Raw genomic sequence first — 26371 nt, forward strand, 5'->3', positions numbered from 1 at the left:
GAAACTGGGCCTTCCCAGGAGGGGAATGTGCAGAGCATCACCAGGGCAAAAACCAGGGCTAAGGGGCATCTGGGTCAGCTCAGCCCACCCACCCACCTGAGCACTCCTTGGGGGTTCCCCTGGGCTCCCAGGCCCTGCACTTGGAAAGCCAGATGGATTCCTCACCCCAATCCTCAGCTGCCAGGAGCTGGCAGAGGGTGCAGCCAGGAGCAAGGGGCTGAGCAGCCCTGCAGGCTGAGCTCTGGTGACACAGAGCCATTGTGTGCCTCGGTGTCATCGGGGCTGACAGCAAATGTTGGCCAGAACATGAACTTTGTCAGCTCCTGCTGCCAGCTGTCCTTTGCAGCAGGAGCTGCCAGCCCAGGCAGGGTGCCAGGGGCTCTCAGAGAGCTCCTCTCAGAGGACAGGTACCTCAGCCTGGCAGGGCTCCAGTCCAGCAGGAGCAGCCTGGGGACAGCCCAGCCCGTGCTCCTCCTCCCCAGGCCCTGAATGGATGCTCAGGGTGTGCCTGCTGGCCTGGGCAGCTCTTGCTGTTCAGGGTGTGACAATCCTGCTGTCCACGGTGTGACAATCCTGCTGTTCAGGGTGTGACAATCCTGCTGTCCACAGTGTGACAATCCTGCTGTCCAGAGTGTGACAATCCTGCTGTTCAGGGTGTGACAATCCTGCTGTCCAGAGTGTGACAATCCTGCTGTCCAGAGTGTGACAATCCTGCTGTTCAGGGTGTGACAATCCTGCTGTCCACGGTGTGACAATCCTGCTGTCCGGGGTGTGACAATCCTGCTGTCCACGGTGTGACAATCCTGCTGTCCAGAGTGTGACAATCCTGTTGTCCAGGGTGTGACAATCCTGCTGTTCAGGGTGTGACAATCCTGCTGTCCACGGTGTGACAATCCTGCTGTCCAGGGTGTGACAATCCTGCTATTCAGGGTGTGACAATCCTGCTGTTCAGGGTGTGACAATCCTGCTGTCCACGGTGTGACAATCCTGCTGTTCAGGGTGTGACAATCCTGCTATTCAGAGTGTGACAATCCTGCTGTTCAGGGTGTGACAATCCTGCTGTCCAGAGTGTGACAATCCTGCTGTCCAGGGTGTGACAATCCTGCTGTTCAGGGTGTGACAATCCTGCTGTCCAGAGTGTGACAATCCTGCTGTTCAGGGTGTGACAATCCTGCTGTCCACAGTGTGACAATCCTGCTGTCCAGGGTGTGACAATCCTGCTGTCCAGAGTGTGACAATCCTGCTGTCCACGGTGTGACAATCCTGCTGTCCAGGGTGTGACAATCCTGCTGTCCACGGTGTGACAATCCTGCTGTCCAGGGTGTGACAATCCTGCTGTTCAGGATGGTTTCTCTCTTTGCTGGTGCAGTTCCTGTGGGGTGTGAGAGTGCACTGGGACACCAGGGTTGTATCAATGTCTGTCTGTCTGTCTGTCTGTCTGTCTGTCTGTCTGTCCTGTCTGGGGAGGATCAGCCAGCAGGCTGTGACAGACACACCAAAAGCCTAAAGTGATGTGTGGACACCCAGAGTGCCCTGCCTGGCTCCCCTGTCCATCTGTGCCTGGCTCAGTGGTGGAATTCATGCCAAGGCCTTCACACTTCATTCCAGCCTGCATGAATGGGCCCATTGTGGCAGCAGAGGTGGCAGCATGTGGATTACAGGCATCATGGCAGCGCTGGCACCGTGCCATCCTGACCCCCGTGTCGCTGACAGGAAAGCTGGCCTGGAAGGAGGCAGCTCTGTGCAAGGCAAGAAAGAGCTGCCCAAAGCCCAGATCCTCCCTTGGAGCCCTGTGGGACAGAGCCTGCCTGTTCAGCACTGCTGCATCTCAGCTCCTGCCTGCCCTAACACCTTTCATCCTTTCATTTGCTGCATAAAATCAGGCAAAAAAAAAAATCTGTGTTTGGCCCTCTGCAGCACAGTGATGTGGACCAAGCCCCTCTTACCCCACAAGCCTTACAGCATCTTGGAGGTGACACCTGGGTTGTGTTTCATGGTGGCAACATGGGAAACTGGTGGAAGTCAGCTAATTAGCATTAATTAATGTTTTCAAGAGAAACCTTTCTTTTCCAACTGAGTGTGGGAGAGCCCAGGAGATGCTATCCCAAGCAGAATCACAGGCACAGGGAGGTGAGGGGACACGGTGCAGTCCCTCCCTCAGGCAGTGGTGGGGCTGCAGGGACAGTCCCTGCTGCTCTCTGTGCTGTCACCCACACCCCTGTGTCCTGCTCTGCCATGCTGAGACCTGCCCACGGTGCCAGGGCAGCAAGGGGACACCACGGAAGTGACAACAAGGAGCACAGCTGCGTGCTGGGGACTGGAGACTTCCTCCCATTAATGTCACCTCCACCCCGGGCCGGGAGGGAATAAAGGATGTAGGGCAAAGGGGGAGAATTTATTCCCTGGTGATTTGTTTTATACTTGAAGGGTCTGGTTCTCATCCACAGCCTGCAAAAGTATTTCCTGCGGGCCAGCTGCCAAGGAAACATGGACCAAAAATAGCTGAGTGCTCATGGGTGCCATGGCACAGCACAGTGCCCCCCAGGTGTGAGCCAGCCTCAGAGCAGGGAGCAGGGCATGTTTGTGGGGAGCAGGCTGTGCCCTGCCAGCGGGGAAACGAAGTGGAACCCACTGCTCAGAACTGCTGTGGACAGCTGCCCACCCCTCTGCAAGAGGAAGCATCTTCACGGACACTGAAGTCGTGCTTTTGCTTTTGCCTTTCAGGACGTGTCTCGAAAGCATCCCACCTGGAAGGAGCAGGCTCCTTGGCTGGCCGCCCTGGTGAACGCCGTGGGCACGGGCGTGCCGGCCAGGGGCTCCCCCGGGGCCGCGGCGGGGCCCTGGGCCGGCTGGAACCCGCCCCGCTGCGGCGTGCCCGACCCCGAGCCGCCCGCGGCCCCGGGCGCCCGCAACCGCCAGAAGCGCTTCGTGCTCTCCGGGGGCCGCTGGGACAAAAGCAACCTCACCTACCGGTAAGGGGGCTGCCGTGGGGCCAGGACGGTGTGACAGCAAGGCTGGTGTGGCACTCAGGCTGGTGTGGCACTCAGGATGGTGTGATGGTGTTCACAGAGGTCTTTGGATGAGGGAAGAGACGAGGATCTGACTCCATGTTTCAAAAGGCTTGATTTATTATTTTATGATATATATTACATTAAAACTATACTAAAAGAATAGAAGAAAGGATTTCATCACAAGGCTATCTAAGAATAGAATAAGAAGGAATGAATAACAAAGGCTTGTGTCCCAGACTCTGTCCAAGCCAGCTGACTGTGATTGGCCATTAATTAGAAACAACCAACATGGGTCAATCACAGATGCACCTGTTGCATTCCACAGCAGCAGATAATAATTTTTTACATTTTGTTCCTGAGGCCTCTCAGCTTCTCAGGAAGAAAAGAATCTCAAAGAAAGGATTTTCATAAGAAGATGTCTGTGACAGGCTGGTGTGGCAATCAGGCTGGTGTGGCACTCAGGATGGTAAGGCACCCAGGCCGGTGTGGCACTCAGGCTGGTGTGGCACTCAGGCTGGTGTGGCACTCAGGATGGTAAGGCACTCAGGCTGGTGTGGCACCCAGGCTGGTGTGGCACTCATGATGGTAAGGCACCCAGGCCGGTGTGGCACCCAGGCTGCTTCACTTCTCCCTGCCCAAACGCTCGGTCTGGTATCCCTGGAGCTGTGATGTGACCATGAGAGGCACAGGGGCCAGCAGAGCCACTCTGAACCACTCAGGCTTGTCCCCAGCACCTCCTGATCCCCTCCTGAGCACGCTCCCAAACACAGCTGCCCTCCTGTTGTACACAGGCATTGCCTCAGCCCTGGGCAGTGCCACACCAGCACCCCATGGCACACAGGGTCACTGTCATCACACTGTCACTGCCCTCACTCTGTCACTGCCCTCACTCTGTCACTGCCCTCACTTATTCTGAGCCCAGCTCTCTCCTGCGGTGCCTCTGCCCCCACAGCCACCCCGAGGGGGGCTCACCTCACAGTTTATTTTAAAGAGATCTTTTTATTCAGCTGTTTCTGATGGTCCCATAAACACCACTTCAGAGTAAAGTTGTGCCCAAATCACCCCACACATTCTCAGCTGTGAATCTGCCCAGCAGACTGCAGGGAGGGTTGTGCTGCCTCTGCAGCTGCCCTCAGGGCTGTGAGCAGAGAAGTGAGCACAGTCATATGGACCTTGACAGCATGTAAATCATCTCGTGCTTAATCCAATACAGGACACAGCTCCTCACACCATCAGGAGGCTGCAGATAACAGAAAGCCTTATTCCTTTTTTTCTTTTTGGTCAGTAGTGTTAAAGAAAGAAGCACAGCAGAGATTTACATACAGCAACACTGTTCATGGAAGGGAAATTTCCCTCTGTGGCAGAGCTTTCAGTCTGCTCTTGTTATTGGAGGAAGTGGGAGCAACTCCTCAGTGAACCCAAGTTTCCAGTGGCAAAAAATGCAGAGGTTAAGGAGAAGAAATCACATCACACCAATCTCAGGAATCTTTGTGGTGGTGGCCTTACAGGGGATAGACCTGGGGAGTGCTGTGGCACTTCTGAACGACACAATCTGCAAAACTCTCCAGGGAGCTCACTTCTGACACACCAGCCAGAGGGTTCCAACACTGATGGGATTTATCTGCTGCCCATGTTGCTGGAGCACTGCATATATGGATTGGAGATGTCCTGGTGCTGGGCATGGTGGCCCTGGTGATGCTGATTGCAGAATTGTGCCTTTGTGACAGCCCTGTCCATGGGACAGCAGCTGATGCTCTCCTCATCCAGTGTCTGTTCCTTCCAGAATTATCAGGTTCCCATGGCAACTTGTAAAAGCTAAGGTGAGAAGGACCATAGAGGAAGCTTTGAAAGTGTGGAGCGATGTGACCCCGCTGACGTTCACCGAGGTGCAGGAGGGACGGGCTGACATCGTCATCGACTTCACGAGGTGGGCACAGAGGGCAGCACACCCTGCCAGGGCAGAGACCTGCCAGCACACAGCTCAGGCACTCACATGGAGGTTCTGCTTTCAGACACTGGGATTGTTTTAGTTTTGTCAGTCATGGGCTGCTCGGTGTGAGTGCAGCTGTTGCACACAGCACCGTTACTGATCACTCATTCATTTTCCTGGTACATTTGCGTTTCTCTGCCCACAGGCTGTTTTCTTAAGTGTTTGTTTTGATTTTCCATCTTCAGGTCCTCCATCCTGTCCCTTGACTGAAGGATGTAACTGTCTGCCCAAAGACAAATATAGTTTCTTGGTTAAGGGAATCTTGGCTGCTGGCCTGAAATTCCCTTTTGGCAAAAAACTCACTGGGGCAAAGACTTCCCTGAGCTGCATGTTTGCACAGAGCTAATGAGGGCAGTGGAGACTGTCCAAGCAGTGATGTGATTTCCATGCTGTGTATTTGTCTCCTTCAGCTCTCTCAAGTGGCCACATCTCTCATGGGTTTCCTTCATTACTCATCAGTGGCTTGGCCTGAGTGAGGACCTGAGAGTTTGGCTGGGTTTTGCTGTCAGTTTTGCTGCCAGCTGCCCCTCTGCAGCCCCCACCACCCAGAAATATCAACTCAATCTTGGCTTAGGCAGTCACCTCCCTCATTCTTTAGGCTTCACAGTCAGTTCTGGGCTGGAAGCTGGAGAGGGGAGGGGGAGAAACATCCCTGAGAAAACATACAAACTCCCCAGAGCTTGGTGTGACTGAGATCTACTTCCTCAGTGCTTGGTGTGATCAAGCTCCTTCCTCAGGGCTCTGAAGCAGAATTTGGCTTGTGACAATTGGAATGGCTCTGAGCAGTTGATCTAGACCAGTGGGATGAACTGAGGATGAGAATGAGAGCTGCTCTCCCCTCTCTGTGCCTCCCACCTTTGGCTGTGTGATGCTGGAGCTCCATATCCTTTGTCTGAGGTGCAATGTGTCTTCCCTGCAGGTACTGGCACGGAGACAACCTGCCTTTTGATGGGCCTGGAGGGATCCTGGCACACGCATTCTTCCCCAAAACTCACCGGGAAGGGGACGTGCACTTTGACTATGACGAGACCTGGACCATTGGGAACAACCTGGGTATGGCTCTGCTTCAGGGGGAGCTGTGGCTGCTCCAGGATGCTTGTCAGAGAACTTGGGAATGATTCCCTGTGCTATTCCCTGTAAAACTGACAGGGAATAACTATTTTTGTGGTGAGCATTGTCATCTCCCAGCGGTTAGAAGATGGCTGTTAGCATTCAGGGCTTTTTATCCTTCAGCCACAGCAGAGCTGGTGTCCAGCAGCAGGACCCTGGCTCCCCATGGATTCCTCTTGTGTGGGGCAGCAAGGGATGGCTCTTCTGCCCAGCCATGTGCTCTGCCACTGGGGAATTGCCCCCAGCATTGGCAGGAGTCATTAGAAATGAAACTATCAAAGGATGAAGGAAAACTGAGGCTCAGGCTCTGTGTGACACTGTGTCTTCCAAAGAACAGCCCAGTCCCAGGCCCTGCATGCATTGTTCACCATCTGCCCTCAAACAAGTCCATAAAGGGAAACCACCCAGGCTCCAGTTCTGTCCCCGTGGCCTGGGAATGCTCTGACCATAAACAACACCACATCCAGTCAAGATTCTTTTTAAAAAATTTTTTTGCTAATAATAGATCCAAGCTGGTAGCTCTCTGCTTGGGCACTCAGGGTTGGTGTCACAGTATCTCATGAGATACTGCAGCACTGCCTGGGACCATCTGGAGCAGTGCCCAGAGCATCAGTTTCTGGAAGACTCACCAGAATTAACCCAGGTCAGCTCCTCCTCCTCCTTCCCAGCTCATCTACATGGACAAAGAAATAATCACAAGGCCCAAGTTAACCCCAGGCCTCTCTGGGGATTCCCATGTCAGTGGGCACCCCCAAAGCCCATGGGGTGCCACTACCCTGTCAGTGCCAGTTTGATTGCCTGGGGCACAGCACTGCTGTGCCTGCTGGCCCAAAACAAGAATCACAAGCACAGGAGCTCTTTGCAGAGCTTCTGCTCCTGGGGCAGGAGTGGGCTCTGTTGGTTCTCACCCTCTGTTGTTGAAGAATTTCCTGCATTCTCCCATAAAACAGTGTTGGGGGCAAACCAGGAACCAAAAGTGGACACCAGTTCCCATCAGAATCCTGCTCTATTCCATGACATTCCCCCTTCTCCCCCCCTCCCATATCATCCATAAACAACTGTTGTAAAAGCTCTTTGGAGCTAATTGCCATTTCATATGCTGAAAAGAGCTTTAGGATATAAACATGGATAAACCCTTGACTCAGCTCTCAGTGAGACAGGGAAATCCTTGGCCTCATTTTGCTGATGGGAGAGCAGGAGTGTGCCCTGGGGTCACTCCAGGGCTGTGCAGAAAGCAAACCCTACGTGGAGAACCATCCATGAGGGACACAGGGATGGACACAGCTCCTTCAGCTGTGCTGCTGTGCACCTCCCCTGCAGAATCCGACAGCACAGCTCATCTGGCAACACTGGAAAGCAGCAAGTGAGGAGCCTGCCAAGCTAAACAGAAGTGTCTGAAAGTTTGTAATAAATCACTGGCATGGAAATCCCTCTCTCTCAGCTGACCTAGATGTGTTGATTTAATCAGGACAGCGCTGTGCAGATTCATGGCTTCCAGGTAAAGCTGGCCAGTGGAGGAAGGCAGGGCTCACCTTCCCTTCCACCCTTCCCAGGAGTTCCTCACCACTGTGTTCTCCCTGCTCCTGGTGCTGAGAAGTGACCAGGGAATTCTCCCCTGGAGCCAGCAGGGAAATCCTGCTTTAATCTTATCTGGAACTCCTGCTTGGAGCACCAAGGCTGGCTGAGCCGCATCCCTGCTGCTCTCATCACCTGGGCTGCAGCTCAGAGGATTTCTGGCTGAAGGCAAGTGGATGAATATGCTGGGATATAGTGAAGTTTACCAGCTTCAGAAAGGACCCTTTGGAAGCTCAACAAAACCTGCCAAACAATACAAGTTTGTGTACTGAAATCCCCTTCCCCCCCTCCTTTTGTAGATGCTCCAAGGTCATGTATTCCTAAAACACAGTCTCCCATAAATCTGTTTAAGTCTCAGGCCTTGACATTAGGTAATATTTTGTGGATTTATTTCTAAATGACACCTTCTTGACACATTCCCCAGACCAGCAATAAATGAGCTCCCTCTGCTGTCTGTGACAAAGGCCTTTGGCAAGAGTTAATCCCAGAGTTCTCTCACCAACACCAGCACCTCCCACAGTGGGTGTGATAGAACTGGGACTTGCTGAACTTCAGCTCTAGAAGTGCTGCCTCGAGGCTGGGAGGACAAACACCAACCTGAACAAACCACCTCCTACACATCTGGTGTAGACTTCCTTCTCTGTGCAAATTTCTCCTTTCCAAAAATGCATGGAAAATCCTTATCTTCCTGGTAGCTGAGGAGGTGGCAAGAGCCTCTGACAACAGAATTGCAGATTACCAACATGTCCAGGTTAATACCTAGGTGTATTAATTGAGTCACAGTGCTTCTGAACCAGTGAACTCCTTTATTATGCCCCTTAAGAAAAACAAAAAAACCCACAAACATATTTTTGAGCTACACAGGAGATATCTGGGAACAACACAGGTGGAGGTAGATTTCTCTTTCCTCTTTTTGGACTCCTACAATGAATGTCAGTGTCTGGTAACTGGTAGGAACAGGTCCAAAGCATGTGAGTAGACAAAAGTATCTTCCATCTTTTCTCTTTGTAGGCACTGACCTCCTGCAAGTGGCTGCCCATGAGTTTGGCCACGTGCTGGGCCTGCAGCACACGGCTGTCTCCAAGTCCCTGATGTCCCCTTTCTACATCTTCCGCTACCCGCTGAGCCTGAGCGAGGATGACAAGCAAGGGATCCAGTACCTGTATGGGAAACCCTCAGTGCACCCTGACCCAACCCCAACCCAGCCAGCAGAGCTGCCCCAGCCAGACCTCGAAACAAACGAGATCACCAACGTGGAGGTGAGTGCAGGGCAGCTCTGTGCCCTTCCCTGGCACCCTGGCAGCAGCTCGAGTTGGTGTTGTCATTCTAGTGCAAGAGTCCTATTGTCATTACACTGCAAGAGTTCCATATTGCTGGAGTTTTGTACCTCCTTGATGTTGTTTTTAGGCAGCTCCTCTAGGCTCTGACTCTTCCTCATCCTCACAGTAGCCAACTGACTCCAGTTCCCCTCAGTCAACCAATCCACTCTTTTATAACACTCTCCTTATTGGCTACAGTTAAATTGGCTACTGTTAAAATCAGGCCTGCTCCTAATCCTTAATAATTAGCCCAGTTGCAACTCTTTAGGGGGTATGATTACATTCTATACTACCTCTGTTTACTTATGTTCTATCCCTCTACACACCAGCACTGCTGAGCCCAGCCCAGCCCTACAGCTGGCACTGGGATGTGTAGGGAGGGCATCTCCAGGCAGCCCGTGCCCAATCCAAACGGGGCTGCCTGGACACCTGGGGGCTCTGGGGGGCAGCCCTGACCCTCTGTGCCTCGGCAGGCCCTGCAGCCCGACGCCTGCCTCACAACCTTCGACGCCGCAGCCACCATCCGGGGGGAGCTGTTCTTCTTCAGCTCGCGCTTCGTGTGGCGGCTCCGCGCGGGGCGGCTGCAGGACGGGTACCCGGCCCTGGCCTCTCGCCACTGGCAGGGCATCCCCAGCTCTGTCGATGCCACCTTCGAGGACCCGCTGGGCAACATCTGGTTCTTCCAAGGTAAGAGCTGGACTGTGATCAGATGGCTCAGGAATCTCAGTTACTTAGGGGTAGTCAGGACTCAGCAGGTTCCTGGGACAATAAATCTGGAAATCCTCAGAAGTTCAGTAATCCTTGTTATTTGTTTCCTTAACTATTTAAACTTCTTATCAGGTATTGAGGACTGAGAACAATGGCTCACTTTGGTTTTAAACACAGCCACAATATCCTATTCTCCTTCCCTGGAACACAAACATCTGTAAAGAGCCTCTGTCCTGGCAGTGGAGAAGGAAGGAAACATTTGTTCCATCTCTCCAGCTGTCATGGGAAGCACTGTGCCAGAAGTGAGCCCCAGCAGTGCCCTGGTTGTGGCTGTGTCCCCAGGGCCCTGCTCAGGCTGGGGACAGCATTTTCTGTGCTCCTCAGAGAGCTGCATGTGGAACTTCCCTAGTACCCCATGGCTTTATGAGCCTACAGGGAGCCTGGGTGCAGAACCAGGCAACCTCCAGCAGCCAGAAATTAGGAATGAAACCACCTCCTGGCCATCTCTGGGGTTCAAGGCCAGCAACAAACCCTGTTTCAGTGCTACTATTTTCTTTAATGCTCTTCCCAAGTGGCAGTTCAATAGTAGGGATGCAGAATGACCTGGGAACTCATTGTGGGTGTGCACACCTCATCTGCACTCCATGAGACTGAGTACCATAATCACACCAGTGGCTCTGCAGGCAGAGCTCCTGCATGAACACATTTCTGAGCACCTGACCTGCACACAAGGGCTTACAGTGCTGAAATTGGCAGGCTCCTACAGTGAGTTAAAATGAGATAAGGGGAAAGTATTACATGCCGTAGGCTAATTACAGAGATTCCCATTTTAATCTAATCTGGAACTCTGCTTCCAGTCTCTATATCAACCTGGCAAATTCTTCCTGGTTTCTGCAGCTCGCTCCTTTCCAACCACATGCCTTCTTTGTGCCTGTGCATGCCCACATGATTTCCAGGCGCTGAGATTGCAGGGCAGAGGCTGGTCCCTCCAGCCAAGCCCTTTATAACTTCCACAAATAGAGAAAATAGAGAAAAATGCAGCTGAAATGGACCTTCCTGTTCCCCACCAACACCCACCAGGCTGGACTGAGGTGGGATGCCAATGCATTGACAGCATTTTGGACACACAATAATGGCAGCACCCATTACACTTGGTGGTGTTTTTGCCTCTCAGGCACAGCTTCCCGTGGGAGCTGTGCCAAGGCTCCAGCTCCAGTTGCACAGTTCACTGCCAAATTATCAGTTTTTGACCCCTTGTTTCCCTTTTCTGTCTCCTCAATAGATTCTCAATACTGGATTTACGATGGCGAGAGACGGGTATCTGGTCCCACCCCCATCGTGGAGCTGGGCCTCCCTGCATCCCCAGTGCAGGCAGCTCTGGTGTGGGGGGCTGAGAAGAACAAGATCTACATCTTCAGTGGAGGCAACTACTGGCGCTTCAACCCCCAGAGGCGCCAGGTGGACAACATCTACCCGCGGGCCATGGCCGACTGGCGCGGCGTGCCCGCCGAGATCGACGCCGCCTTCCAGGACGAGCTGGGTCAGTGCTCAGCCCGCTCTGCTCACAGCTCTGCAGAGCCACACACGTGGCTGTAGTGGAGATTGCCCAGCCATAACACATCCCATACGGTGTAGAGGGGCGGTTCTCTTCAGTGGGGAGAGAATTGAGAAGTTGTTTCATTGCCATTAATTGCAGCAATTGATATTTAAGTGTGATAGAGAAAAGTCAAATATCTGAGCAAGAAATAGTCACTGAGTCCTGCCCACCTCTCACTGCTCCTGGCAAGGGAAGTGGTGAGAAGACAACAGAAACACTGCCCACACTTCTACAGGGGAGCTGAACAAAGAACAGGCTGCTTTTGGTAGTGCCCAGTGTGACCACGTTCAGAGAGGTCTCAGGTTGAGGGAAGAGATGAGGATCTGACTCCATGTTGCAGAAAGCTGATTATTATTTTATGATATATATTACATTAAAACTGTACTAAAAGAATAGAGGAAAGGATTTCCTCAGAAGGCTGGCTAAGAATAGAATAGGAAAGAATGATAACAAAGGCTTGTGGCTCGGACACTCTATCCGAGCCAGCTGGGCTGTGATTGGCCATTAATTACAAACAACCACATGAACCAACACAGATGCACCTGTTGCATTCCACAGCAGCAGATAATCATTGTTTACATTTTGTTCCTGAGGCCTCCCAGCTTCTCAGGAGGAAAGGATTTTTCATAAAAGATGTCTGTGACAGACCAGTCCTCCCCAGTGTGCCCCATGCTGAAAGCAGCAGGGCAGTGCCACAGAAACACTGGGGACAGCCAGGGTGCTTGGGATGACAGTGTGGTGAGTGCCTCTTTCCCCTCTAAGGATGAAGTGAAACAACTCCCCACTGCTTCCAGAACCTAAATTCCAGGGCAGCTTGCCCACAGAACAGATGTTCTGAGCAGGTCCTCACAAGTTGCCTGTCCCTGTCCTAAAAATCCCCTGCCCTCACAGGGCTGGGTCACTACAAGCATACAGCATATTTAAACCCACCAGGAAAATAAAATAAAATCCATCCCTTGTACTGTCCAAAAAGTAAAACTAGAGTTTTTATCTAAACTAAACAGTGAAAAAGAAAAGTGAATGCCACAAGCCTGGGTTCAAGTAAAACCTCCTGCCTCTTCCAGCTCTCTTTCAGTACTGCATGTGTTGCAGGGTCAGCTGAACAAAATGCTGGCAAAGAGCTCTGAGCCATGTGAATGATGCCTCTTCTAAACCTTCCTCTTTCACCCACAGGTTTTGCCTATTTCCTGAGAGGCCGAGACTATTGGAAGTTTGACCCGGTCCAGGTGAAAGTGCTGGAGGGCTACCCACGCCAGATCAGCCAGGACTTCTTCAGCTGCACACCTTCCTCCAACTCCTTCAGATGAGGGGGATGCCTGTGTCCTCCACGCTCCCCTGTCATCTCCCTTTACCTCCAGCAGCCACACAGCCATTCCTGGCTTCCTTCCAGGCTCAGCATCTGACACAACAGGTGTCTGTCACAAGTGACAGAGTTTGCTCCTCTCCAGTTCCAGCAGCCCCAGCTTCAGTTGCTATCAATGTAAAAGCAGCTGCCATGTTCTTTACAGGCAAGGGAGGCCACTCTCATCTAGCAATAGCATCCCAAAAGCCACCAGGCCAGCCTGGAATGGGATCACACTCTCATAATTAATCTGAACCCACCCCGTAGAACTGATCCATGACATTTCCTATGTTTACACAACTCACTACGGCAGCCCTTCGCTGCTGCAGACGCTGGCCAAGGAGGAATGACCCCGAGCCCGGGGCTTTGAAGGACACGGACCTTCCCTGCAGAGGAGGAGGAGCACAGCGACGTGCGGCTGCTGCCAGAGCCACTCCGCGGGGCAGCCGTGCTGGCTGCCAGGGCCCTGCCGCAGCCCGAGCCCGGCTTGCCGTTGTATCCCCAGCATGCCTTAGGATTTTGTACCGATCTGTATATAGACAAGGGGCCCCCTCCCTCGCTCCCTTCTCGGTGCTGGGTGCCAGTGCTGGACACTGCCCCGCGCTCATCCCGGGACGCTCAGATGCACTGATGGCTCCCGAACCGCCGTTCCCGGCCCGGGCCGGCACCGCACACCCGCCGTGCCCGCCCAGCCTCAGGCAAACACCCCGGGCTGCGAACAGCCCCCTCCCCTCCCAGCCCAGCCCGGCTGGCGGCACGGCGCTGGGATGTGCCATGTGCCGTGTCCCGTGTGTATTTATGTTCCGCCCCGCCACAATAAAATCCGCCTTTTTTCTACATCCTGCCGTGCCGGCCGTGCCTCCTTCGCCCCGCCCGCCGCATGCGCGCAGCGGGCCCGCACTAGGCCGCGCTCCGCCCGCCGCCGCTGCCGCCGGGCCGCGCTCCGCTCTCCGGGCGCCGCCGCCGTCCCCCGCCCGCCGCCGCGATGATGATGATGGCGCTGAGCAAGACGTTCGGGCAGAAGCCCGTCAAGTTCCAGCTGGAGGAGGACGGCGAGTTCTACATGATCGGCTCCGAGGTGCGGCCCGGGCGGGAGCCGGGCCCGCGCCGGGGAATGCGGGGGCTGGGCCGGGCCGAGGGGTGCGGGAGCCGCGCTCAGGGCGGGCGAGGGGCGGAGGAGAAGCCCGGCGGGAGGGAGCGGCCTTCCAGCCCCGCGGGTCCCTGTGCCCCGGTGGGCGCCGCCCGAGGGCCTCAGCCGTGCTGGGGGACGGGAGGGATCGGTGCTGCCATGAGGGCGGCCCCGGGACCCGCTCGGATCCTCCCCGGCCCCGCTCCCGATCAGCGAGGAGAATTTCTGGGCACAGTTGTTGAGGGGTTCGGGGTATTTCACACGCGGCGAGGCAACGAATCGCACACCTTTGGGAGCCTTAGGGCTCAGGAACTGCACCCAAAGCAGGCAGGGCAGCTCCTTCTGCCTTGTGCACAGTGTGGTCAGCAAACACCGCCGGGCAGAGTTTGAGCAGCCCAGAGTCTGTGCTGGCCCGTGCTGGGAGGGGTTGAGCCTCCCTGACAAAGAGCCTCATTCAAGCAAGAAACACTGGCCCTGTAGCACCAGGGAAACAGCTGAAAACGGGAAAAAATGTTCTAGCCCCCAGCTTGATGCACAAAAGGGATTATTGGCTAAGTTTGACTGCCAGCTCTGTAGGTTGAGCAGGGACTGAACATCCCTCGCTCTCTCATGTGAAATGTAGAGTTTGAAAGCCAACTGTACCTGCAGTCAGGTGAGCTGTGAGATTGCCATACCAGGTACATGGAGAAGGAAAAGAGTTGTCTTTTTTATCTACCATTAATTTCTGTCTGTTGATGAGCATTTTAGAGTGAAAGACATAGCTAAATCTAAGATCAAAAAAACTCTTCTCAAACAAGGAATAAAAACCTTGTTGTGTGGCAGTCTTCCAGTGTCCTGGCAGTCTAAAAATTTGATTTCAGAGTCTAGAAATGGTTGTGTTGGTCAGCAAGGCCTGCTGTAGCTTTCAGCACAGGTGAGGATCTTATGGCAGGAGGAACAGAACTGCTTTACAGATGGTAAGTAAATCTGAAAGAGGACTATTGGCAGCAATCACGTTTTTGATGTTCAAAGGGTTTAAAACAAAATACAAGTCTCTGGGCATTTGCTGTAGTCAAATAATGTCTAGATGGTGGGGAGGTTCAAAATAAAAATAATGTGTCAGAGAGCTGAGTATCTGGTTTAGTTTAATTCCAACTGAGCCTTGCACATTGATGTGGAAACTGAAGTAAAGAAGAGGTGGGTTGTTCAAAAATACATACAAATGAATGGAGTGTTTTCCTATTAAATTTCCTATTATCAGTGGGTGGGAGCTTTTTTGGATCTAGTGAAGTGAGATAGCACCAGTGAAATAAGTGCTGATAAAAATTTTGTTTTCTGCATTGCCAGAAAAACTGCGGCAATGCTATTTGATGCCAAACACAGCACAAAAACACCCAATTGAGAGGTCCTTTTTATCACTAAAAAGAGCTGAATTTCTTCCAGCTTCTGCTGAAACTCTCCAAAATGGAATAAAGGCCACATGTGCACTTCTCTCCTGGCAGGTGGGGAACTACTTGCGCATGTTCCGGGGCTCCCTGTACAAGAGGTACCCCTCGCTCTGGAGGCGCCTGGCCACCGTGGAGGAAAGGAAGAAAATTGTGGCCTCTTCACATGGTGAGAAGATGAGAAGACATTCCCAGTAATGTTTATTGACAATTTTTGCCTTGAAAAACTGTTCTGGTGATTCAGAGGCTTGTGCACCTTGAGGGCTCTGTGAATCACTTGAGATTGCCCCGGTGGTGGAGCACCCTGTAACGGTGGCTCAGCCTGGCAATAAATAGCACCTGATCAAAAACGTTCTGAAATGGAAACATCCATTGTGGCTACATTCATCACAAAGCAAAAGCCATATCTCCAAATCAGTACCATATTTCAGAAGAGATTTTTTGTAGACTAAGAGAGGTGTCTTTGTCTCTCTCATCAAATAGGCAGGAGTGTTGTAAGGATGCCCCATTGAAGATGTGCATCTTTGCTTAACTTTGCTTCTGGCAGGGACTGGATGTTTGTGCCTGCCAGAATTTGTGGTGTGGTGCTAACTGATGTGACTGCTATGGGGAGAATATTGGTATTGTTTTTGTTGAGGGACTAATAGCAAGCAGTTAAATTTCTTAGCAATATGACTTCTTGTATGTTCTGTAGACTAAAGCATAATAAAAATAATGGTTTACTCTGGGCTTATGTCTCTTTCCTCCACATATCCTGCTGACCTCTTGCTTTCATTTTTCCCCCAACAGAAAACCAGCGGTCTCACAGTCCCCGAAGATGTAAGTCTCATCTGTGTGTTATTCTTAGCTGTGCTAGAGGGAGGATGTCCACTGTGACCTTTGGTGCTATTGCAGTAATATTAATGTCTAATCCTCTTCCTCTGATCTCTGTCTGTGGTCGCCCTAATTGTGCCTCCCAATCCCATGGCTAACTCTCTCAGAACATTAGCAGGACTCTCCAGTGCAGATGGTCTCTGTCATTCAGCAAGAGCTGTCCTGAGCTCTCTCCCCCTTCCCAAAATCTTTAACAGCTTTTCTATCAATCCTTGCATCACTATTTCTGACCTTTAAGTCAGAAATAGTTGATTGTTTTGATTTTTTTCTGGGCCTTGTAAATATCTACAGGAAGCTGAAGCCCAAAGGACACTTGTATCTCTGTGCTAGTCCCTCCTGCAGTGACAGGGAGGGTTTGTCACTATGTAGCCTGTCAGTGCTACAGTGCTATGTAGCCCTTTCCCTGTTAATTATTGCCATGTTTCCTGGTAATAGATCATGGCTACACAACATTAGCCACCAGCGTGACGCTGCTGAAGGCCTCTGAAGTGGAAGAGATCTTGGATGGGAATGATGAGAAGTACAAGGCAGTGTCTATCAGCACAGAACCTCCTACCTACCTCAGGTGAGCAGTGTTGGTGAGGCTAGGCTCAGAATGGAGCTGCCTGGAAGCTCTGGGGCAGGCAGCACGAGGAGTTCCATAAGCCCAGGCTGTTGTGCAGGGCTTGTTTGGCAGTCTGCATTCAGTATTTGCAGTGCTGGGCAAATGGGGATCTCCAGAGTGTAAGGATTGGGCTACTGCCCACATAAAACAGGAAGAAAAATCTAAGTGTTTGTTGATACAACTTCTTTTGCAATTACTGCATTCCATCTGTAACAGATGTTTTACAGAATGCTCTCTGCACATACTGCCTTTTGGAGACCTTGCATTTCTCAGCAGTCCTTCTGTAAAGTATAGACAGAAAATCCAAATATGAATCTAGTATTTATAAAGGTGCACCTGGATTCATATCTGATGGATATTTGTGAGCTGGAGGATGGCCTTCCAAGAGGAACATTCCTGGTGGAACAGTAATGTTGATAGTCCCAGAATAAAAACAAATAGCAGGAACTTGTAATAGCACTGAAAGTTTAAAATGACAGTGGTGCTGAGGGCCTGCAGGTTAACATCCAGTCTCCTTCAGAGAACAGAAGGCAAAGAGGAACAACCAGTGGGTGCCAACCCTGCCCAACAGCTCTCATCACCTGGACGCCGTGCCGTGCTCCACAACCATCAACAGGAACCGCATGGGCAGGGATAAGAAGAGAACATTCCCTCTGTGGTAAGACAGCTCCCTGCTTCTGGAAAGTGGCAATAGCTACCAAAATGACATGCTGCCAGGGTAGTACTGATGAGTTCATGTAATGTTGTGATTCATCCCCAGCTAAGATTAATCCCTACAGGTCATTAATCTTAGTTAAATTGTGTGTCCTGAGGCTCTGTGTTACAGTAGCCATCCATGGCTCAGAGTGGAGGCTTTCCTTTTGTCAGGAAAATGGTTCATTGTTTTCCTGATGAGTTCCTTCTACTTCCTGCTGATTTGCTGAGCAGTTGTCATTTGAGAAGCCTGCAGCCCCTCTTTGTGAAGGACAGGCTGCTTCTCACTGACATGTACCAGTAACTTTGATCTAGTTTGTTTAGTGGAAAATGCTGCTGAAGCTCATGACTAATGGTTTTTCTATTATAAAACTTAAGGCAACCAAGATGAATCTAATCCTAGAAAACTTATTTTATTTGCAGGAGTGTGTTATGATAGATGTAATAAAAGGTGATAAACTAGTATTAGTTGCCACAGCCCTGTAAGCTTGCATTGAGGAGTACAGATCAGGGAGTTGGAGTGTGGGGATTGCTTCCAACAAATGTTGCCTTCCCTCTATGGATGCCAGATGTGTCATGTGCTCGTTGCATATACTGTGTTGCTGCTCTCCACTTCAGCTTTGATGACCATGACCCAGCAGTGATCCATGAGAATGCATCCCAGCCAGAGGTTCTGGTTCCAATCAGGCTGGATATGGAAATTGATGGGCAGAAGCTCCGAGATGCATTTACGTGGAACATGAATGGTACGTAGCAGGGAGAGGTTCCTGAGGCTGGACAGGTAAAGCTGTGTCCATCACCAAATGCCCTTGCCCCATACAGACAAAGCTTTAAAGCTCTCCCACTCTGGACTGTATTCAGTGCTCGCATCTCTTAGCAAATGCTTTGCCACTTCCATGGGTTGCAGCCATTCCTGGACACACATAGAGTTTAACTGGCAGATTCTCCTGAGCCAGTTCATCAGCTCAGTGGTCTGAGAGTGCTCTGTTAGCTGAGGTTAATGGCTGTGGCTTCTTTGGCTCCACTACCATGGAGCAGGTAAAGAAGGCTGGAAGTCCCTGTATCAGTGTCTCTGCCCTTACAGGCCTGGTACAAAACACCCTTTTAAAGGCAAAAGGTAATGCATTTGGGATTCCCTTTGTCACCTTGCCCTGTGGGATTTTGTGTGTTCTGTAAGTGGCAGACATTAATTTCTAAGGAACTTTACAGTGTTCATTCTTGTTCTGTAACAGAAAAGCTGATGACCCCAGAAATGTTCTCAGAGATTCTTTGTGATGACCTGGATTTGAATCCTCTGACCTTTGTCCCTGCTATTGCATCTGCCATCCGACAGCAGATCGAGTCCTACCCCACTGACAGCATCCTGGAGGACCAGTCAGACCAACGAGTCATTATTAAGGTAACACAGGAAGGCAGCAGAATGAGAGCTGAACCATTTGGGTTTCTCCAGTTATGTTACAGGGGACTAAGAGTACAAAAGAACAAAGGAGCTCTTAATTCTAGTCCTCCAACCAGATTCCCCTTTTCCTTTGTATTGGGAACAGAACTAAAGGTGATAGATGATTAAACATCTGTGTGCCCAGCCTCTGAGGTGGTGAAATAGTTTAGTTAAAGCATTGCCATCTTCCTTTGGAAGAGCTGAACCTTGGTGAGCAATGCTGAGTTGTCGTCATGCTACTGAAATGAAGAATTCAGTTAAGGAACTCTGCAGATGAACTAGGAGGAGTTACTGCTCTGTTCTCTCAGCCTCTGCCTCGTCAGTTCAATCACCTTGGACAAACCTTTGTGAAAGTGGAAACAAATAACCTGTGCCTTCCCTTCTCTCTAGCTGAACATCCATGTAGGAAACATCTCCCTCGTAGACCAGTTTGAGTGGGACATGTCAGAGAAGGAGAACTCACCAGAGAAGTTTGCCTTGAAGCTGTGCTCAGAGCTCGGCCTGGGCGGGGAGTTTGTCACAACCATTGCCTACAGCATCCGGGGACAGCTGAGCTGGCACCAGAAGACCTATGCCTTCAGGTACTGAGCTGCCACCTCCTTGTCTGGCTCTGGGGGTCTTTGTACTTCATGGGCATCTGCATCAATGCTGACCTGATTAGGAAGGTTTTGTTTGAAATTAGTCCTTGTGGCTTGCACCCATTCTGTCCATCTTAACAATTTTTTGTGCTTGTGCCTAAGTATCTTTTCCTGATGGGTCTAATACATTTCAGGACCAAATACTGATGAAATGTCAGCTTCTGTTGACAGAATTAATTAACAGGGATGGTCCCTCTTCTAATGTAAGGTCATGATGAACCCCAGACACATTTTTTGTTTTGTTGGCTTTGCCTAACTTGGGCCATCCACTGTTTCAAGCTTTGGTTGTTTGAACTTGGGCTGATGAAAACTGTACCTCTCTCCCCAGACTGATGTCAGAGGTGGGTTGATCACAGGCCCTTCTCACAGCTGGAATGCAGCATTGTCAGGTTTCATTAGTCAGCCATTAATTTTTCTCCTAAATGGCTTCCAGTTGTGCTGTGCAGTGTTCTGTGAGTTCCTGCACTGATGTTATCCACAGCACAGTGCTGAGTCTGCAGCTCTGACAGTCCTTTAATGTACACTCTGAGGTCTGGTGACCTCGGGTCATGGTGACAGTCAGGGAAGTTTAAGAGTTCAGCAGATGCTGTGTTTGCAGAGGAGGGAATGGTGCTGTTGACACCAGTTTTGTAGGGGTCAATTCAAGGAAGAAGCAGCCCAGGGAAACGTGCCCAGCCCTGCCCTACCTCAGGCAGAGGACAGGGAGTAGCTGGAGTGGGAGTAAGCAAAGAGGAGCTGGAGACTGTGGGGAAGCTGGCTGCTGCCTTGAGCTCTGCTCCTTCCTGCTCCATCCAAAGGGTTCCTGTCTGCTCAGCCTTCATTGACAAATAGACCCTGATCTGCTCTGGCCTCGTTGTTCTTGCACTGGTCTCTGGGTACAGTTTTTATCCTGCCAGTCTTTCACAGCAACTGCCTGGTTCTAAAGTGATCCCCAGAGTGATTCATATTAGAAAATAGAAAGGGACCCTTTAGCACATGTGAATTAAACTCTGAATTAAGTTGTTACAATGTGTGTCCATCCTGCTGATGTCCCTTGGAAGGTGGGAGGTGCCTTCTACCTTTCCCTCCACAACCTTGGACTGGTTCTTGCAGTTTTGGCTTGGGACTACATCCAGCAACAGCAACAGAGCAGTGAGGTGGGCAATGCTGGGAAGTGATGGGAACTTGCAGGGTGGTAGATGAGAACCTGACACATGTTGTGCTGCAGCACTGTCTGCATTGTGAAGTGTCTGTCCCTCCTGCCTCTGCTTCTCCATATACTGCAGATATCCAAGAAAGTCATCTGTGTATTGTTGGCTCTTGGGATTGGGGTTCATTTCTCCCTTTGCTTCTGCTCAGTCACTGGAAGTTGCAGCAAGGAGGTTTTAGTCAGTGCTGCCCAGGCCCATGTTAATGCCAGCTTCACTATTGTCTCCAAAAACATGTGTTGGGCCATGGTACCAAAGGGTGCTTCCTCAAACAGGCAGATTTCAGGCCTTTTTCACACTGTGGCAGTATTGCAAGAGGGAGAACAAAATGCTAAAAAAGGAACCCCAACAGAACAAAGTACATAGACATGAGCTGTTCAGAGAGCAAAAACCACCTAATTGAAACCTCGTTTATTTTTGTCATAGTACAAACATGTCCTCCTCTTCCCTTTTTTCTTCTAGCAAAGGAGTACTTTTGAAACCTTACAGTGATTAATAATATTTGGGTTCTGTGGTTGGTTAGTTCCTGAATTTCCAAACCACAGGAGTGGTGGTTGCTCCAAAATCATTCCATTGATGTAAGGAAAGGGTCTGCTTTAGATGTATCAAAAGAACTTTAATATCTCAAGGGATTGGGGATTTTGAGAAGTCATGTGTCTCTTAATCATCTGAGGGAGAGGTGAAACTGTCTTTTAGTTGATGAAAGCCAGGGCACTTTTTTCAGCTGGGCTGCTCTGTGCAAAACAAGGAGAGCCTGCAGAGCAGTGGCAGGGCAGGACTGGAGGCACACAGGTGGCTGCTGCTGCCTGTGGGGTTTTCAGGGCCAGTGTGGGCTGGGATGTTCCCTCCTGTGTGCTGAGTGTTTCTGGTGGCAGCACACAGCACCTCACAGCCAGGTTTGCCTTTGGGACCTGAGTGATGGCACAGGTTCTCCCACTCACCAACCCTTGTGCCTGAGGAGTCACCTTTCCAAAAGTGACATCTCCCTGCTTTGTTGGTGTGCCCCTGACACTGCCTGAGGCCAGGAGCCTGAGCAGAGGCAGTGCCCTGCTTTTCTGGGACCCCTGCAGCTGACAGTGCCTTTCAGCCATACCTGGCAGCAGCATTTTCTTCCTCATCAGGGAAAACAATGGAGGAGGAGCTGTCTTAGTGTAGAGATTGGGAGATGAGGAAGGATTTTTCAGTTTCTCGCTGATTCTTTGCTAAAGAAATGTGGCATCTGAGTTGCCTTGCAGTTAGGTTATGCATGAGTCCAGCTTTCCATCCCCTGTTGAATTCAGTGAATGCTCAGTGTCAGGCAGAGATCATGCTATCACTAACAAACCCCCAGTTAATATCTAATTTTGCCTGGAATGTGTGGCAATCTAGGACTAAGATGAAATTCCTGGGTTTAAGTGTTGTTTAGTGGATGGCAGCAGTACTGGAAGTAGATTTGATTAAAGCTTCCTCCTTGGATCAGATAGCAAAAGGCCTGGATTATTTTTTCATGGTAGAATTACTTTGAAGACTTGTTATTTTAGATTATTAGCTTTGATGCAGATGTTGTGTGTTCCCATGATGATTAGCATTTGAGTTCTTTCCTGAGGGAGTGAGAGGGCTGAAATCCTGTGTAGGGGTGCACGTCCCTGGGGAGGGGACAGGATGTGTGTGCACACCTGTCCCAGGGCTCCTCTCACACACACACACACTTGTGCAGCTCAGGCTGAGGCACTTTGGAGAATTCAAAGCAAACATTTACATTCCAAGGCTCCTCTATATTTATGCTGGGCTTCCGGCTCCACTGTCAATATTTGGGAAGCTACTCTTGGTCAATTCCTGTTGACTTTTACTGAAAAGCAGCTAGTGAGGCAGTAAATATTTTGTGCGTGTGATAATACAGCTGGTCAGGGCAGAGGAGTCTCTGAGGAACAGATCTTGTGATTTGGGGCACAGCCTGGTGTTTTGCTTGTTAGCTACAGCAGGTCCTAAAAGACTGCTTTTTCCAGAGTCAGGCTCCCAGGAAAGGCAGATTTTTGCCAGGGAACAGCTGTCAGGGGTGTGCTAGGCAAATTACAGCTAGGAAGTGAGAGCTGCAGCACAGCCAGGCTGGACAGGGAGCCCTGGGAACAGTCCCAGCTCCTGGGCTGTGCTGGGAGAAGCATTCCCAGGACTGAGGGACTGGGAGGAGCTGTGCCTCTTGGGGTTGTCACATCCCTGCCAGCCAGTGTGGGAAAGAATTGCAGGTCCAGCACAAATCCCTCTGCAGTAGTGGCTGGAGATGGGTGTAGCTGCTTTCCCAGGAACTCCAGGCTCCACAAGGGTGGAACCAGGAGCCTGTGGTGAACTTCAGGGACCCAGACTGTACTGAGCAGAGCAAAGAAGGAATGCTGAATGATGCTGAATGATGCCGTGCTTGTCCCTGGGCTCTGTGCCCACTGATGGGTGTTGTTTTGCTGCCCTGTGCCCTGCAGTGAGAACCCTCTGCCCACCGTGGAGATCGCGATTCGCAACACGGGGGACGCTGACCAGTGGTGCCCTCTCCTGGAAACCCTCACAGACGCTGAGATGGAGAAGAAGATCAGAGACCAGGACAGGAACACAAGGTACTGCCACTGCTTTGGACACTGCTCTTGGCCTGTCCCTTGGACAGAAGCTCCAAGCTGGGATGTTTGTCTTTCCCTACTGAGAGCTAATTGGCAGGACGTCAGCCTTGCTCACAACAGAAGCTTTAGCTTCAGGGTATTCAGCTGTCATCACCTTCCTCTACAAACATTGAAATGTCTGCTCTACCATCTCCTGCTTGCAGGAAGTTTCCTTTTTTTTTTAACCCGTTTTTTTCTTTTCCTTGGGCTCTTTGCTTGTCCAGGGGAGTTGTTTGTATAGGAAGGCATGAGTCAAACATACTTGGAATGTCATGCACTGTCATGCTCCTGAGAATCCTGCCACAAAGCTTCCTTTTATGTAGCATAAACTTCAATTTGATGTAGCAATGGGCAAGCTCCCAGCTCTAGCCTGAGTGATGCCCACCTGTTTGCCAGCAAGAGGGAGCCCTGTGTGGCTCCAGGAGAACAGGAGAAGCTCTGCCCACCTGCAAAGTGATGTTTGACAAGCAGTTGAGAGCTTGCACCTACTTGATGAAATTCTTCCGGGCAGATATGAAGGAATGGCTTGTATCTCTCCAAGAGATACATTGTGGAAACAGTAAATATACTGGCTCAGCTCTTTCCCAGGATGTTTTTTTAACTGCTGATTAACAGTAGCACAGTCATTTTGTGTATCAGCTGTGGCTGACTGAAGAGTTTACAGTAGCAGTCGATTCAATCCAAGTTAATGAGAAAAGTGCCCTAGCAGCTGTTAGTGAAAATAGCGTCCTTGCCTTATCACTGGGGCACTCTCAGGTGACTGGGGAGTTCTGTCTGGGAATAAACCTGTCTACAAAGCTGTACAGCCTCCCCAGAAGCACTGGTTTTGGTCAGACTGCCATGTCTGTAACATGCACTCACTGTACCTCTCTCTCTCCCTCAGGCGCATGAGACGTTTGGCCAATACTGCTCCAGCCTGGTAACCCTCCTGTTGTGACACTGGTGCTCTTCCTACAGACTTTAGCCCTATTCCTCTCCCCAGATGGATCTAGAATTGGCAGGGGTCTTTCTGTCTCTGAAGGGGACACACATTCCACTTGCCACGAGTTCCCAGTACTGCTGACTTCTGCCCCCCTCCACCCCAGTGCCACGTCCCGAGAGCGCTGAGCGAGCAGCGCGACCCAGCTGGGACCCGTGGCTGGTGTTGGAGCCCTTCTATACCTGTGTGTGGACAGTGGAAAGATTCTTTTGTATAGGTGCAATGTGCACTCCTAGGACAACTTTTTAAATAAAAGGAATGCATACAATGTAGGCCGAGTTCAGTCAGTTTGCATGGACAGTGAATGTCACCATGTTTTGTGCTGTTCTGGTAACTGAGGGTGACAGGGCCTAGTATTAATTCTGAACACTCACATGCATTCATTTTTCCTGGGTGCTTTACTTCAACAGGTACAACAGCCAAAACCTTTTGGTGCAGGGGAAAGTGAGGAGGAGATTTAGAAATAGCAGCAGCAAACAATTCTCTAAGGATTGGCCTGCTCCCAGACTTGGCACAGTCTGTAATGACCTCGGGGAGGTGTTCAGCTGGTTTACTCAACAAGGTAAAATAGTTTAACTGAAATCACAGACTTGAGAGTCATTTCTGTCAGATGTCAGCCTGGTGTGTGGTCAGCACTGTTTTTTGTGAAGGAAGACTGCAAACAGCCCAGGCTCTGCACAGGTACAGCAGGTAAAGCCTCCAGTCACTGGGACTGAAGTTCCTCTGCAGCACAAACATTGCCAGCTGCACTGCACAGAGCACTCAAAGCAAAGTGGGTGTCATGAATGCCCTTAGCAGTGTCAGGACTTTGCAACCCAAGAAACAAGCTGTCTTTCTCTAGGGAGTTAAAAACCAAAATCCATTGAAGTGAGATTTAAAGAAAAATCCAAGCTTGTTTACAAACTAATTAGAATCCATCTTGCTGTTGAGGGACCCCATCTCTTTGATAGAGTTCCTACCATTCACTGCCAGAACTGATGAGTCTTGCAAGCAAGGCAGATTTTGCTGGCAGCCTGACAGTCATGTTCAGGCCTTTATGATAAAGCCACAGGTTTTATGATCCTTGCTGATCCACCCACCCTGTTAGCACAGTCAAAAAACACTTTCTGGTCTTAATTTATCATGTTTAGACTTGAGTAATAACAGAGACAGTTCTGATTCCTGGGTGGGAGGGAACTTTTTCCAGATGTTAGTCTGCAGAAACTGAAAACTTGCAATTTAGTAATCATATGATTCAGTCTTATCCTAGGCTCCTGTGCCAGAGTGGTACTCCATGCATGACTTCATATTAGAGAGGTTGAAATGTTATTTGAGCAAGGAAGACAAACCCTGGCTGGGATTGCTGCTGCTCTTAGCCTCCCATGTAAAACATGTTTTGGCTCATGGACATAAGTGTTCTCAAGAAGGCTCTGAGTTTTTGAGCCTTCCTTTGTTACATGACTGGGGACTTCTGCCAGCAGCCTCTTCAGGGAATTGGACTAGAATACGTGTGAAACTGCTGTAAATTAGCAGTTCAAATCTGTGCTGCAGTTTTTTAATTGCTGTGAAGTTTGTGATTACTAATCCCCAGGTTCACAATGAGGTGCAGGCACACAAGGACTGCAGCACCTCTCTGCTTCTCAAGGCCAGAGAGGTTGTACAGATTGTTCCTTGAAGCAGCGGGGACACAGCAGGACAGTCAAGGGACCAAGGCCAGCAAGATGGGAACTTCAGCCAGCTTTCTTTGTGTAGCACTAGGACTACAGGGGAACAGCCAGGAGCAGCTTTCTTGCTCTGCAATCACAATTCCTTGGGTTAGTCTGGTACCCCACCTAAAGGAACAGCCCAACTGTTACATTTCAAAGCCCCATCTCAGGCAATTTAAACCAGAACCTCTGAAGACTTCAAAGACAAACTCCTCTAAGGACTGGAAGCCCAGCTCTGTTATCATTACCCTTAATGCCCCTGTATCTTTAGAACAAATCACCACCTGTACAGGCCTCTCAGCCTCTTAGAGAGGGAAGGATAAGTGCAGCAAGAGCATGTTCAAATCAGGTCTGATTTTTGATAAAGTGTTTTACTGGAAGGCTACAGGGCAGGGGGAGTTGGTGTGCATGGGGGGTTGTGAGTGTGCTCAATCAGATGCTGGTTACT

At 50.5% G+C, this 26371-nt stretch overlaps 2 protein-coding genes across 2 annotated transcripts; both read left to right on the plus strand.

The window, feature by feature from the left end:
• Positions 1 to 1613: 1613 nt before the first annotated feature.
• Positions 1614 to 13321, plus strand: MMP11 (matrix metallopeptidase 11). The gene is made up of 8 exons (XM_063173469.1): positions 1614 to 1748; positions 2725 to 2972; positions 4795 to 4938; positions 5921 to 6054; positions 8698 to 8945; positions 9479 to 9692; positions 10996 to 11253; positions 12484 to 13321. Exons 1-8 carry the CDS (start codon positions 1614 to 1616, stop codon positions 12615 to 12617), a joined length of 1515 nt encoding a protein of 504 aa, XP_063029539.1. The 3' UTR covers positions 12618 to 13321.
• A 262-nt stretch (positions 13322 to 13583) lies between these two features.
• Positions 13584 to 24510, plus strand: SMARCB1 (SWI/SNF related, matrix associated, actin dependent regulator of chromatin, subfamily b, member 1). The gene is made up of 10 exons (XM_063173500.1): positions 13584 to 13730; positions 15263 to 15374; positions 15995 to 16024; positions 16514 to 16643; positions 17203 to 17340; positions 17994 to 18121; positions 18608 to 18774; positions 19204 to 19394; positions 23089 to 23220; positions 24143 to 24510. The coding sequence occupies exons 1-10, from the start codon at positions 13638 to 13640 to the stop codon at positions 24180 to 24182; spliced, it is 1161 nt and encodes a 386-aa protein (XP_063029570.1). The 5' UTR covers positions 13584 to 13637; the 3' UTR covers positions 24183 to 24510.
• The last annotated feature ends 1861 nt before the right edge of the window (positions 24511 to 26371 follow it).

This window comes from Melospiza melodia, chromosome 20 (assembly GCF_035770615.1).
Source record: "Melospiza melodia melodia isolate bMelMel2 chromosome 20, bMelMel2.pri, whole genome shotgun sequence".
In the NCBI taxonomy this organism is placed as follows: domain Eukaryota; kingdom Metazoa; phylum Chordata; class Aves; order Passeriformes; family Passerellidae; genus Melospiza; species Melospiza melodia.

What these genes read in the sequence shown, in the direction of transcription:
- SMARCB1 (XM_063173500.1), top strand. Translation starts at nt 13,638, where the DNA reads ATGATGATGATGGCGCTGAGCAAGACGTTCGGGCAGAAGCCCGTCAAG. An exon ending in AATTGTGGCCTCTTCACATG is followed by an intron (nt 15,375 to 15,994) that starts GTGAGAAGATGA and finishes TTCCCCCAACAG; the next exon opens with AAAACCAGCGGTCTCACAGT. An exon ending in GACCAGGACAGGAACACAAG is followed by an intron (nt 23,221 to 24,142) that starts GTACTGCCACTG and finishes TCTCTCCCTCAG; the next exon opens with GCGCATGAGACGTTTGGCCA.
- MMP11 (XM_063173469.1), top strand. Translation starts at nt 1,614, where the DNA reads ATGAATGGGCCCATTGTGGCAGCAGAGGTGGCAGCATGTGGATTACAG. An exon ending in ATCGTCATCGACTTCACGAG is followed by an intron (nt 4,939 to 5,920) that starts GTGGGCACAGAG and finishes TCTTCCCTGCAG; the next exon opens with GTACTGGCACGGAGACAACC. An exon ending in GACCATTGGGAACAACCTGG is followed by an intron (nt 6,055 to 8,697) that starts GTATGGCTCTGC and finishes TTCTCTTTGTAG; the next exon opens with GCACTGACCTCCTGCAAGTG.